Source organism: Delphinus delphis, chromosome 9 (assembly GCF_949987515.2).
Source record: "Delphinus delphis chromosome 9, mDelDel1.2, whole genome shotgun sequence".
Taxonomy (NCBI): domain Eukaryota; kingdom Metazoa; phylum Chordata; class Mammalia; order Artiodactyla; family Delphinidae; genus Delphinus; species Delphinus delphis.
In genome coordinates, this window is record NC_082691.1 from 11893965 (window position 1) to 11909221 (window position 15257).

Genomic DNA, 15257 nt, shown 5'->3' on the forward strand with positions numbered 1-15257 from the left:
AAATATCTGGCAGTCTATTTGTTTCAGGTCAACAATTCTGACCTGGGATACAGTAACTGGATGCTGGGTCCCTCGAAGGGATCCCTGACACCAAAAAAGCAGCCTGAAAAAGGAACACTGCACTCCATTGGTGTGGGTTTCATGAAAAAAAAAATATTTGCAGGTTTGGAGTTTACTGGAATTGTTGCCTCTTGGGAAAAAACCATGTCTGAGTGGAGGCACTGATCTTGAATATTTGGCTGATTTGTGGAGGTCAACCGGGAAGGGTCTGCAGACATGAGATGCTTTGACTGGGCAGGTTAGTGTCAGGGCTGTTAGAGAAGAAAGGGATGAAGGAGACACAGATGCCATCCTGTAAAACCTGGGAACTATCAACGCAGGTTAACGGTGCCGCCTTTGTTCAGCTGGCAGGGGTTCCCTTTTTGTCTAGAATGTATAGGCCACTCAGCTGAACTGGAAATTTCAGCATCTTTTTCTGGGTAGGCTTAGCGATGTGTCTATACCAGATGACCAAGAACTGTCCTGGAGGAAAGTGTGTGGAGGTGGAAGAGGTGATAGAAGACCCTCTGCACACCAAATTCAGGCTCTTGCTTGTATGGTACTGACTCTACCACTTACTCGCTTCTACCCTTCCTCTGGGTACAAGAACAAGGCTTTATGAAATTATTCCCATCATGCACTCACTTTAGCTTGGTGCCCACTGACAGCTTGGAGCGTCCTATAAGCTTCGTATCATCCTCCCGTGTTTCGTACGAGGGCTCTCAGGACACCTTTCCTGATCCCTTTGCTGAGTTCCAAGTTCCTGCCTGTTGTCCAGCTTCAGCCGGTGTCAGCAGCACGCTCTTCCTGCTACTCTTCGCTTGGCCTCCGGGGACCTGCCGACAGAGGGCGCTGCAGGGGCTGCGCAGCCGGAAACCCCACCGGAGGTCCAGCCGAGAGCTGAGCTGGAGCCGAAAGATGGAGACGGAAGGAAGTCTTGCCCATCTCCATCCCGGAGAGCGGGCTGGGTCTTCTTTCAAGAGTCCAACCCTTGTAAGCATTTGCTTTGTACTGTTGTAAGGTCACTGTGGTCACTTCATCTGTGTCAAGTACCCAGGACTTCCATTTAACTGGTCTTGATGTTTCTTAACATTGAGTTTGCCTGTATTTTTCATTGGGAACTGCCGATGATTAGGCTAGTGAAAAGGATGAAGTCTAATCGTAGGTTATTTTAACTATTACTTCTTTTCCATGTTCCCATACTCTTTTTACTGTTTCCCTTCTATTATTATTTTTTGTTTAATTTTGACGTAATCCACTCTTCCCCCTTTGAAAAATATTTCATATTCCTTCTATTCTTTGACTACTTATCTTTTCCTTTGTTAAAGGCTCAGCCAGGCCTTAAAGGTTTAGTTTTCACTAGAAATTTGTGTTCTCTGTTACAGAAAACTCACACTGTAAAATAAATCTCTTTTTTTTCAAGGGTAACTATTCATGGAGAGAGAAAGAGACTAACAGGTTTTAAATATAAGGAATAGGAGTCCCATGAAAAGGCTTTAAGTCTATGGGCTCAAATTTATAGATTTTGTATAAAAGTAGGAGTGTTTCCTATATGTCATTCTCTGGTAGAGGGTGCAGTATTTATAACTCTATTTTTTCCCAAGGAGATGGAAGCATAAGACACAATTCCCCACTTATTAGATGAGTTCTCTGGTTTGGATTTTCAGCTCATTGGCCTTGAGCAACCTGGGAGAAACTGGCATTCATTCTGGTGAAGGTTAAAAACAATCAGCTCCTTTTTCCTTTCTGCGTTTTGTCTGCCCTCTTCCCTCCAGTAACAGCTGGCAATAGCAATGTGGGCATAAATACGGACCAGGTGCTGCAGACTCCGGTTTTGCTTGGAAAGAGGGAAACATGGCTTAGATTAGCAGCTGCTGCAATGGATGAGGCATTGCTTGCATCTTCTAGATTTTGCGGTTGTTGGTGGGTTTTGCAGTATTCTTAGGTTCCGTATCAACTCTGGAATTTGGGGCAAATGAGATACATGAGAATTTGTGAGGAGTTTTTACTTTTTCCATATTATTTGGATTCTGAACTCTTTCCTGGCTGTCCAAGGCTAATGTGGACAGTATAGCTGTCATCATTTGAAAATGGCTTTGGAGTTGACTAGAGACCTATCTTGGCTAATGTCAGAGACTCCTGGGGGTGACCTCTGAACTGGCTCCAGGTACGTAGTGTCCGGGAAGGTACACACGGTGTGCAGGCAGGACCACCCTGACCTCTGTGGCTCTCTGTCTTCACCAAGAACTCTGCAGCTGTGCGTGACCAAAGACTTGGCCGAAAGGCTCAGGGGGTCAAAAGAGAAGAATGAGGTGGAAAACTGGAAAATTCTCCCTTCCCACTGCTCTTCTGGCATCGACTTCCTGGGCCTGAATCAAGGGAGGAGGTGCTACAGTGTTTGGTGAGATTTCCAGTGTGGACTGGGCTGTGTTCACTAGAGAGCAGAGTCCTCTGCTTTAAAAGGTGGTACCTCTCTGCCACCTCCATACTCCAAGAAGCTGGGTGGGTTAGTTGACTCTGTTCTCTTTGTGGTACCCTCTTGCTGTGGGTCTGACCAGAGACATCGTGGCTTCTGCCCTCCATCTGTGTTTCTCTGTCTCTTTGTCCTGATGGCTCAGGGGCCATCGGTGGGAAAGATAAGACATGACGGTTGTAGCCCTTGAGCACAAGTCTCCTGCTTCCTGCACAGGTGTTTTGAGCACTAGCTTCATTCATTCATTCATTAACTGAATAAATACTTACTAAGCCCCTCTAAGGGGAGATGCTACCAGCAACAACAAAAATCTTTAAAAATGTTATTTTTGCTGAAATGATGGATGCTGTTTGATATTTTCCTCAAAGTGTCTAGAGGGAATAAGTAATACTTTTAAAAATGTGTGCACAAATTGGATTTATACACATATAACAAATACATTGAAATGAAGGACATTCTGGATTTGTGTGGGAGGAAGTGACTGAAACCTTGGATAGCCTCTGTCTTCTAGTTTGACTTTCTCACAGCTCTTTATGGTGGGGACTATGGAGCTCCCCATTCAGAATCATCTGGAGGGGAGGAAGGCCACGTTAACCATCTTGACTTTCCTTCCTCTAGTTAAGGATTTGCTAGCCCAGTGACAAATGGGTTCCCACTTTGATGCCCAGATAATTTCCTTGCCAATCACTCCGGGAGGAAAGCCCCCAGCACTGACTCCAACTTCAGAATTCTATCTAATGTATTACCTGGTATCCAGCCCTCCATGGGATCAGAACTCTGTACCGAATCTCCACCTTAGTGGTGGGGACCCTTCTGGCCAACTTTAGTCTTATCAGGACATCATGGTGGCTAAAGAGCAGGCTCAGAGGTCAGACTGCCTGGGTTCAAGTCCTGACCCCACCATTTGTTTGTGACTTGTGAATCTTAGACCAGTTGCATTTATCTTCCTGGACCTCAGATTCCTTATCAAAAAAGGGGAAAAAAAAACCCCTGCCACCTAGGGTTTTCATGAAGATTAAATGGGGCAAGATGTATGAGGCACTCAGCATGGTACCTGGCACATTGGGAGAGCTCAGAGGTAGTTAGTTGCTGCTATTACTATTATTATTCCTCTATTCAGGACAGCAGCCTTACCCCAAATGATAGCCCAGGGGTGGGATCTTGTGAGACACGCACAGATTCCCCAGGGACAAGCACAGGCCACCCTCCTGGGATGGCTGCAGCCACCTCATTCCCATCTGCTGTGTCTAACTGCACATATGGCAATGAGCTTGCTATGCCCTTCAGATACCTGGCTGTAGGTCCAGACACGGCATCTTAGTTAGGTCAGTTTCTCTTGTCTGCCCCACATACTCTCCTGCCAATTTGGCCTCTGTCGGCCCTGGCCTGCCACAGGCCTTTATGAGAGAGCTATTGTCCCCGTTTCATGGAGATTAAAATGGGCACAATACTCCCTCCTTATCTTGCTGAAGCCCTCTCTGGAGGCAGAGATATGGAGGGCCTCTGCAGCCCTGGTTATTTCTAACTCCATGTGTCTGCAATTTATAGTAAAAGAGATTCATTCTGTGTATTGAGTGGCTTTGAGGGGGATGGAGAGAAACCGTTCTGTAGAGTTCTAATTTGACTCCACCACCTCTGTATAAGTGAAAATCACTCCTGAGTTCTTCCTGTGTCGTCTTCTTTCCCTTCTGATTAGGAAAAGGGGCACCATAGAGTGGTCAGCATAACACATTTTTTTCCTTCCCTCTCTTTCTGTCCCCATCCTGCCCCACCCACACTTCTGACTGGAAGTCCATAGTGGGTCAAGGGCTTCCAGGAAAGTTTGGACTCCTTAACTGTTCTCTGCATCCTGTTCCTTCCAACTCCTCATAGACCTCAGTTCATTAAACGTCCCTTCTGTGTCCCGCATCTCCAGCATGCCCATAGACCCTTCCCTTGGGCTGATGAGCACAAGCAGATAAGCCTGGTTTAAATTCCAGCTCCACCACCTGCCACAAAGACTACCATGTCTCCGAGACTGTTTTCTCCTCAAATGCAATGGTGATGGCACCCAACTCATGGTGCTCTTATCAGCGTAAAATAAAAGGCTGTATTCAGACTATACTACAAAGCTACAGTAGTCAAAACATATGGTATTGGCACAAAAACAAACACATAGATCAATGGAACAGGATAGAGAGCCCAGAAATAAACCCACATCAGTTAATCGACAACAAAGGAGGCAAGAATATACAATGGAGAAAAGGCAGCTAATAAGTGGTGCTGGGAAAACTGGACAGCTACATGTGAAAGAATAAAATTAGAACATTCTCTAACACCATATATGAAAATAAGCTCAAAATGGATTAAAGACCTAAATGTAAGACTGCATACTGTAAAACCTAGAGGAAAACATAGGCAGAACACTCTGACATAAATCACAGCAGTATTTTTTGGATCCATCTCCTAAAGTAGTGGAAACAAAAGCAAAAATAAACAAATGGGACCTAATTAAACTTAATTAGGTTTGCATAGCAAAGGAAACCATTGATAAAACAAAAAGACAACCAACTGAATGGGGGAAAATATTTGCAAATGATATGACTGAAAAGGGATTAATATACAACATATATAAACAGCTCATACAACTCAACATCAAAAAACCCCAAACAATCTGATTAAAAAACAGGCCGAAGAATGGAATAGACAGTTTTCCAAAGAAGAAATGCAGATGGCCAACAGGCACATGAAAATATGCTCAACATTGCTAATCATCAGGGAAATACAAATCAAAACCACAGTGAGATATCACTTCACACCTGTCAGAATGGCTATCATCAAAAAGTCTACAAATAACAAATGTTGGCAAGGATGTGGAGAAAAGGGAACCCTTGTACACTATTGGTGGGAATGTAAAATGGTGCAGCCACTGTGGAAAACAGTATGGAAGTTTCTCAAAAAACTAAAAATAGAACTACCATAAGACCCAGAAATTCCACTCCTAGGTATATATCTGAAAAAGATAAAGATACTAATTCAAAAGGTACATGCACCCCAATGTTCTTAGCAGCATTACTTACAATAGCCAAGACATGGAAACAACCTAAGTGTCCATCAACAGATGAATGGATAAAGAAGCTGTGGTATACATATATATACATGCACAATAGACTATTACTCAGCCATAAAAAAGAATAAAATTTTGCCATTTGCAGCAACATGGATGGACTTGGAGGGCATTATGCTAAGTGAAATAAGTCAGACAGAGAAAGATAAATACCATATTATATCACTTATATGTGGAATCTGAAAAATACAACAAACTAGTGAATATAACAAAAAAAGCAGACTCACAGATATAAAGAAGAAACTAGTGGTTACCAGTGGCGGGGGCAATATAGGGGTGGGGTGTGGGAAGTACAAACTATAGGGTGTAAGATAGGTTCAAGGATGTATTGTATAACAGGGGGAATATAGCCAATGTTTTGTAATAACTGCAAATGGAAAGTAACCTTCAAAACTTGTATAAAAATTAAAAAAAAGTTTTAAAAGGATGTAAGGTCCTTGCCAAGAAGTGGACACAAGGATGTCCTAAATAAAGGAGAGCACTTACTTGTAGGCTCATTTCATTCAGTCCTTACACGTGTTCAAGCTCATCTCCATTCTGTTTCTCATGCTGCTCCCTCAGAGTCACTCTCACAGCCACCCGTCCTGGAGGATGCTTCACACACTTTGCCTCTTCTCTATAGACACAGATTTACTGGGGGGCCCTCACCATTCCTGTGTGAGAGGTTTCCTGGGACTAGGGACTTTCATGGCCCAGATCAGGATCAATCTGAACTGGCCATTCTAACTCTTCAGCCTGCAGTCTTCCTCATCAGCTCCTTAAATTATTTTTTTTGGCAAACATCACCACAAGCCCCATGTTCCAACCCTCCGCCATGCATTCTAGACCACATGTCCCTTGAGTCCTCTGATGGCACTCACCAGGTCCTGTTGATGACGCTCCCTTTGATAGCTTCCCCGCCTTTGACTTCCATGGCCCTGTTCATCTGGATCCCCGATGCTACGGTTACTACTGCTGTGTAACAATCAAACCCAAAACTTAACAGCTCTGTACTATCATCTCTCAAAGTTCTGTGGGGTGACTGGGCTCAGCTGGGCAGCTTTCCCTTGCTGTCTTGCATGCTGTTGCCATGGGTAACAGCTGGCTGGCCCTCTGCTGTGCCCTGGGTGGGGACGGCTGGAGCAGCTGTCTCCATGCAAACTTTCACATGGCCACTGTGAAAGCACAGCTGTCTCAGGGCTCCAAGAGCGAGTGTTCTAAGAGATAGGAAGTGGGAGTTACCAGTCTCTGAAAGCCTGGCCTGGAAGCTGCACAGCCTCACTTCAGCATGGAAACCAGGGCAGGGTCACAGAGCCCTCCCAGGCCCAAGGGGAGGGGACATGGACCGGGCCTCTTGATGACAGGAATGCCAAGGAACTTGCGGCCATACTTAACCCTCCACACTCAATGATCTCTCTTCCTCAACCTCTATCCCTTCCTCCTCTTTCTCCTTCTCTTCCTTTTTCTCAGCACTCCACCCTCAACTATCACATCTGCATGCCTTCATGCCTTTGCAAGGGCTGTTCCTTGCCTAGAATGATCTCTCTACCTCTTGGCCCCCAATGCCGGTCCTTCCTTCCCACTGGCCAAGTCTACCTACTGGCTCCTCTTATCCGTGGGTGGTGATCAACTCTGGGCCCCAAAGCCAGGTTTTGTGGTCCCCTTCACTTACACAGGACAAAAAGAAGGAGGTGCTTGTCCCTGCTCCTGCAATGTGAGAGCCTCAGCGGGCAGGGACCAAGCCTTCACCTCTAGATCAGAGTCCCTGGAGACCAGCACAGTCCCCAGAAGGCCTCCAGCACTGTAGGCTTCAGAGAGGCAGGTGAGGCTGTATGTTCTCTTAATGAAATGGAAACTCAAGGTAAATGTAGAAAAGTCCCAGTTTGGGTTATTAGGCCTTTGACCCTTTATCTGTGTTGACTTAGAGGTTTCAACTCATTGGAAGAATCTGACACACATCAAACTAGAAGGTAGCTCTATCTATATTGCTGCAAATCTGAACTGAATGATTTGGTTGTATCTTTCTAGCTGTTTTCTGTAACAATGCTTAGTCACTCTTTAATGGTCTGATATTTAATCTATGGACTAAAGATGCATTTTGATGCCCCAGATGTAATGGACTATTTGACCTGGTAAGAGATGGTTGCACACAACATTTGGGCTCTTCACCTTGGGTGAACTGAGGATGAGCCTGCTACGTGTGTTCCCTCATTCCTATGTCCTGTCTTCCCACCTGGACCCCTGCCCTCCCACTGCCACACTCCCACTGTCTCATTGGTCCCTTTCAGTCAGAACCGCTGCACCTTCATGTTGGCCTCTGGAAGCCCAGACGTTATTACTGTATGAATATCTCCAACCGTTTCACTCTGGTCTGCTCAAGTGTGAGTGATTGTGAATTTGGTGGCTTGGGTTCCTTCTTCTACCATTCCAGGAGGCTTCTCTCTAGCAAGATTACTTCATTTAGGCTTTTAAGGCAAAATGTGCTGGAAATAAGGAAGGAAGAAAACCAGCATGCGGTGAGGAAGGTTTATGGAGAAGTTTAGCGGGAGGAACACCAGGGGAGTTGTGTGGCAAAAGGACACAGGTGAAAGAGGAAATGCATTTTAGGAGTGTTGCTGTGAACTGCAGACTCTTTTCTCCAGATTTAAGAAAGGCAAGTAAGAACAGAAGCAATACTGAAATTACTTTCTGATTGTGTAGAGTGCAATTTTGACCATGGTTTCTCTTTAGGGTAGTGTGAACCTGGATGAGCGATGGGGGTAGTCATGGCTTCCAGGGAATTATGTAGTAAAATTAAGATGGCATAATAATAAAATAGCCATTATCATGCAAATATTGACGGAGGCGCACTTGTTCCTAAAGGAACGCCTTTGTGAAGTGGTATGATTGTCATAAGATTATGATACACTTTCACAATTTAGTCTCTCCAAGTAGACTTTCACAGAGCCTATGACTCAAACGTTTATTGCGGTACAAAAGGAGACATAGCTCCTCGGGAAGAACAAAACAGTGATTGAAAATGGCAGCCCACAGTGCAGTTCTTAGCCATACCAGTTCTAAAACCAGAGCAGTCCTGGTGGAAATACGTCTAGATTTAAATAGAAAGCTATACCAACGTGTCACCTGAACCATCTGGATTGCTGACGTGACGGGATCCCTGCGGCTGCTCTGGGCAGATCTGGGTGGCCTTCTGGCCCCAGCACAGCTTGTCCTGGCTCTGCCGCATTGCCGCAGAGGAGAAAGCACCAGCCAGAAGAGCTAACCAGGGGAGTCAGCTAGTTCTCCTGGAGCCCTGCTTTTCCTTCAGTGCCCATCGGTCTCCAACTTTGGCTGCAAAGGCTTTCCCCACGGGAAACTCCCAGAATAAGCCATTCAGTTCACAGCTGTCACCAAGACACCACCATGTCCATTCCCAGAGGAGAAATGCACTGCAATCCCTAATTCGAAGCCTTCTCATTATACCGCACACCTGGCTGTACCAGACACGTGCCTGGCCCTTCACGTGTGCTTTCTCAGTCTTCATGGGGTCACCGGTGGGGATTGTACATTAACTTCCTTTTATAGTTGAAGGAACAGAGCCTTAGAGTCCAAGGGCCACACCGGGTAGACACTGAGTCCACAGGCCTCTCACTGGGAAGCCACCTGCTGAAGGGTGGGGAAAGGAGGCAAACTCTGCCCCCTGACCTGTGTACATTTCACCTTGCCACTCTCAAGGGGTGTTGTTAAAAACTTTGTTAATCAACTATACTCTAATATAAAATAAAAATTAAAAAAAAAACCTTACAGCACGACTAGGTGCTTAGATTTGCTGTTATGTGTAACCAGGGGCCACTGTGTTTTTTTAATTTGGGAGGACGTGATGGAAAAGGATTGGGAAATGAGGTACTGAGAAGGGGTTTGAGGTTCGCTCTTCTGACAAATGCAGGGAGTGATGAAACCAGAGCAGGTAGCAGTCAGGGTGTGAATCTGGAAGCGAGGGCAGAGATGGGGAAGGGGCTGAACGTGAGGGTCTGAGCTGCGGGCGATGCATGACCAGTGGTTCGGAGTGGGCAGGAAGCCACGGCGAAACAGAGCAGTCGAAATGACTGCAGATTTCTGGTTTATGCCTGGACAGCTGTGAGAAGGCTGGGATCATGACCGTGATTACATGACTTGACACAAGGGTGGGTAGAGAAAGGAGGTCCGTTTGGGAGAAACTCTCTTGGCCGTAATCAGCTGTCCTTCCAGACCCACTACTCTATTGTTCCTTCTAGCAATGGGGAGTGACAATGAACAGGGAGCTACACGTAACAGGTCTGGGCCAGAGATCAAAATAAAGATACCTTCCAGGCAGAATCAATACCTCGCTGCAAGGCAAGCCCTGATTCTGAAGGACTTCTTTCTTCTTTAACTTTTATTGGAGTCTAGTTGATTCAGTTTCAGGTGTACAGCAAAGTGAATCAGTTATACATATACATATATCCACTCTTTTTTAGATTCTTTTCCCATATAGGCCATTACAGAGTATTGAGTAGAGTTCCCTGTGCTATACAGTAGGTCCTTATTAGTTATCTATTTCATAGGTAGTAGTGTGTAGATGTCAGTCCCAATGTCCCAATTTATCCCTCCCCCCACCCACTTACCCCCTGGTAACCATAAGTTGGTTTGGGGAGCACATAGTCAACAAAGACTGTGGTAGCTCCTGAAGGCTTGAGACTGGCCCGCTGAGCCCAACTGCACACATTAGAATATAACATTTGAGTTACTATAACAATAAAACATCGAAAGATTTTGTCAGGATAGGTAAAGCTAAAATTTCACTAGTTCTTTCTTTGGTCAGTGTTAAAATTTGCATCTTTACCGCTCTCATATTACAGCAAGTATTACTATAGTCAAATAGCCAAGTGCCCTCTTGGGCGAAATTATGCAGGGACCATAGGAAACGAGTCAGGAGTTATTTTCTTCTGTATTTTATCACGTTTGTAACTCCTTGGAGAACACAGAAAGTATTTGTTTTGAATGTTTCTAATTTGGGGGTACTTTCAAAATCTGATTTAATCAGACCTTTAAAATATCATATAAATCAATAGCAATTACCTAATTCTAAATTGAATCATAACTCTGAAAGAAATGTGCGATTAGAACAGATCCCAGACAATCAGTGATATACCTCTACTTTCATAAAAGGAAGTAATAAAAGGTAAACATAAAGAGAAAAATGGAAAAACCAAAACAAAACCTCATTTATTATTTTAACTCCCACTTGGAATGACCTTCTGTTGTACTTCAAGATTTAATGTTCAAAGTTTATAAAGTTATTTTTATTTTAAGAACGTCTAATTTACCAATTAGATTAATGTGTTTATTGCTACCTAGAGACCATGAAGAGCTTATTTGTGATTCGTAACAAAACTTCTCTAACCTTCTGGATAATGGCCTGAATTCTGCATTTTTATACTATAGCAAGAGGATCTTTGATGCTTCGATTTGCATACACTTTGATAGTTACATTAGAACATTCTGTACATCCAGTCTCTTCCTGTTCCTTAATTTGGCACTTGTTCTATCAAACAGGTTTGAAAATGCAAATTATTTCACATTAAAAATATAAATTTTTATAGCATATTATATACAGTTTTAATGCATTCAGACTCCTATAATTCATTATTGTTTTAATTTATCTGATTTTTTTGTGTGCCCTGAGTCCACAGTCCAATCATTTGCAAACTCAATTAAGCTTTGTCTCAATGAATTTTTACTTTTTGACAAATCGTTACATTTGTACAGAAATACATTCTTAGTATATTATTCATTCATTTGATACATTTGCAAAATGGAAATTCATCCATTTTCTGAAAGCACTGAGGTATCGCTAGTCTAAGAGGTATATTGTGGAGTGGGATTGTCTCCAGTTTGCACTTGAAAACATGTCAGTTTTCTAAAGTGCTGAACTTTTAGTTTAGTTTTTTTTTTTTTTGCGGTACGCGGGCCTCTCACTGTTGTGGCCTCTCCCGTTGCAGAGCACAGGCTCCGGACGCGCAGGCTCAGCGGCCATGGCTCACGGGCCCAGCCGCTCCGCGGCATGTGGGATCTTCCCGGACCGGGGCACGAACCCGCGTCCCCTGCATCGGCAGGCGGACTCTCAACCACCGCGCCGCCAGGGAAGCCCCTTTTAGTTATTTTGAATATGACTTGGCAAACTATCCGTTTATTCTAGGACGTTGGAACTTCACCAACTTTGAATACACTTTCACTCAATTATAACAACATTTTATGTATTTTACAGAGCTGATTTTACATTATAATACCTGTCTAATGATATTTAAAGTGTGTCTTCATACTGCTCATGAAGACAATTATGTTAAATGGTTTGTTATTTGAGCTGAATGTACAGGAAATGCTCTAAATGTCCCAGAAATCTTGGAGAACTGCCTTGAAAGGAATGGTACTAGTGCTAGATTAATTTACACACAAATCCCACTTTTTCACACTGGCTCATGCAGAATGAAGACAGAGTCATGAGGTTTCATATTATCCTTAATATTTATTTCCTTGACTCTAAAAAGATAAAAGAAACACCTTCAAGGTGTGTTTATGCCTGCACCATTTTGAGCTGATACTGTATTATGACCCTGAATTATGTCTATTTCTCATTTATTTAAAACCCAAAAGAACAAAATGGGTATGTAGTAAGGAAGGACTCTTCCACTGAACTTCCAGTGTAGACTGGGGCATACAGTGAACAATTATATCTAATATTCATTGCTACTGCAAGTTTTCACCTCTTTTGTTCTTACTGGCATTTGGGAAGTCATATTAGGTACCACTAGCTGGAGCCCATCTCTTTATCCCCACATCAAGCCTGGCCATGTGCTTTATGATAAATGATGCCATTTGTGGGATAGCGGAAGATGCTGGCATGACTAGGGCAAAGGAGGGCCTGCTGGGGAGGATGGAGAAGTAGGGTTGAGGGATGTGGTGGGTTTTGTTGGGGTTTGGCAGCTGGGCAGAGAGGTTTCAGCTGATGTAGCATGAAAGCACAGCCATGAGGCTTGGGGGCACATGGTAGCAGGATTGCGTTCAAGGCATTTTGTCTGGGATCAGCATGCAGGATGGATTAGAGTGCAGAAGAGCGGGGGAGGTAAGTACTAAGGAAAAGGAACTCTCTTGCTGGGAGTTTCATCATGCTTAACGCAAAGTCAAGGGTCAGCAACCACATAACATAAAGTCTTGTCCCCTCTACGTCTGGTAGTATCAAACCTCCTGACTCTACTCATTCTGCATGTGCCAATGCAAAAAGAGGGGCATTTGTGTCATTTCCCAGGGCAGAGACACCATAAGTAGAGGACAGACACTGAGGTTTCATCTCCAATCTCTATTCTTTGGAGTACAGGAGGTCTTATAAAATGTTTATTAAGTGAATGAAAATGAGAGTTTTCATCTGGAAAAAAATGGGAGCAAAACATGCTAGAGGACAGTTTTTTGTGAGCTACAAGTCAAATGATAATAGACAACTTTAGGGGGACTTCCCTGGTGGTCCAGTGGTTACGAATCCGCCTTCCAATGCAGGGGATGCAGGTTCAAGCCCTGGTCAGATCCCACATGCCACGGGGCAACTAAGCCCGCGCTCTACAGCCTGTGCGTCACAACTAAAGAGCCCACGTGCCACAACTACTACTAAGCCTGCATGCTCTGGAACCCACACACCACAACTAGAGAGAAGCCTGCGTGCCGCCACAAAAGATCCCGCGATCCACAACTAAAGACCCGATGCAGCCAAATAAATAAACAAATAAATAAAATATTTTTTTAAAAATAGACAACTTTAGGTTCCTGGCCATGTGTCATTTCCTCTGAGCACCAGGCAGCTGGAACAATAGACAATTCCATTTCCTTTCAGAAGTGTTATGCTGAATGAATACCTGCTATGAACCAGAAAATGCATGAAGGGATTTGTGCACTTAGCACTCTCCAGTACCCATGTGGGAGGGGAAAGGGTACATTATAGGTAGTCCGTGCATTCCTTTGGGTGGCAAATATGAGGCCCATGTAGATATTTCCTCATGCACCAGTATGGGACCTATGAAAAATTCCTTCCATAACTGCAAAATGACTTATTTTCAAAGAGAGCAGAAAACTTTAGAAAATATAAAATAAGATACATGATGATGAGTTTATACATCCAGAAATGTCAGTAGATCAGGAATGAAGGAAACAGATTGGTAGTAGTAATGCATCGTTCCCATCCCGAGGAATCCCCCAACACACTGGGGAACAAGAAGCCTTGAAGAACTGGGTTAAGCAAAGCCCAAACTGGACAGCAGGATACAGAGGGGGTAACCTTCACAACGTTGGAAAGCGCCTGGAGGAGCCAGGGAGAGAAAGTTAAGGGCCACGGGCTGGTGTGGGTGGCTGCTACCCAACTGCTCTACAGCTCACTACTCACTGTCTTTTAAGCACCTCATTCAATCCACATCTTTCACATATGGCACATTTCTAAGTGAGGCAATGCAGCACAAGAGCAAAGCAGTTGAATTCCGCTTCATCCCGAGCAACAGGAATGGGAAAGGTACTCACGCTCCACAAAGTAAGAGCTGGCGTCAATCTTCCAGATGATCTGGCCCCGATGAGAACCAGTGACTCCACGGTTCTTATAGTCCAGAAAGTTTTCCGACAAGACCTCATCTGTATTCCCAGGAAAGAAAGAAAGCAGAGTAGAGAAACACATCAGCTAACAGCAGATTTACAAAAAAATAATAAAAGAGCAAAGATATTAATGCCACCTCCAGCTCAACAGAAGAAAAAGCACCTGGAATCATAGAATCAGGGAATTCTAATTTTAGAATTTTAATGCAGGAATCTCTTCCCCTCTCCTCAACACTCCTGGCAAGTGATCATCTAGCTGGTTCTTGAACACCTCCAGAGACAGAAAAAATTGCTGCTACAGCAGTTCATTTCACTTTTTCTTCTTTATTTGCCTGTGCCGTGCAGCATGCGGGATCTTAGTTCCCCAACCAGGGATCGAACCCAAGCCCCCTGCAGTGGAAGCTCAAGAGTCTTAACTGCTGGACCGCCAGGCAGTTCCCTCATTTCACTTTTGAATAACTCTTACACGTGGGGAATCTCAGTGTGAAAATCTCCCTCCTAAAGCTTTCATTAACTGGTCCCTATTTGGGTGTGAGAATGAGGCATAAAGAAAACATCCAATTGTACTTTCTATCTGGGGCCCTGTTCGCATGGGCTCCGTCCTATGTGATCTCTTCTCCAGTGTGGACACCCATCAACATCCAACACTTGGGGACCATCCATGAATTTATCCATCCATCCTTCATGCAGCCATGTCTGTTCATTCAACAGACACTTATCGAGATCCAACCATCTGCCAGGCTGGGAAGGTGCAGGGGCCACGGTGTTGGGCAAAACCTTTCTGAACTGAAACCACAAACAACTGAGGACATAGACTTTAAACACTAAGTAAAGAAATAAGTGCATTATTACAACTTGTAAGAGGGGAGAGGAAGGAAAAGAATGGACTGCTCTGACAAGAAGCTACAAGTAGGAAGGCCAACAGGGGGTTAGGGGAGAGCTGAGGGATGAGAAGGCGCTGCCAGGGTAGGGATGGAGGGTGGGTGGGTGTGTGAAGGGTGGAGCAAGGCCCCCATGGGGTGTCCAAGGCCCAAG

The 15257-nt window shown here is 44.3% G+C and overlaps 1 protein-coding gene across 1 annotated transcript in view; it reads right to left on the minus strand.

Annotated features, from left to right (window-relative positions):
* Positions 1-15257, minus strand: part of HECW1 (HECT, C2 and WW domain containing E3 ubiquitin protein ligase 1) — a 253204-nt gene that overhangs the window by 228526 nt on the left and 9421 nt on the right. Inside the window, exon 2 of the mRNA XM_060019836.1 lies at positions 14154-14261. Coding sequence (XP_059875819.1) covers positions 14154-14261 — 108 coding nt within the window. The remainder of the gene's footprint in view (positions 1-14153; positions 14262-15257) is intronic.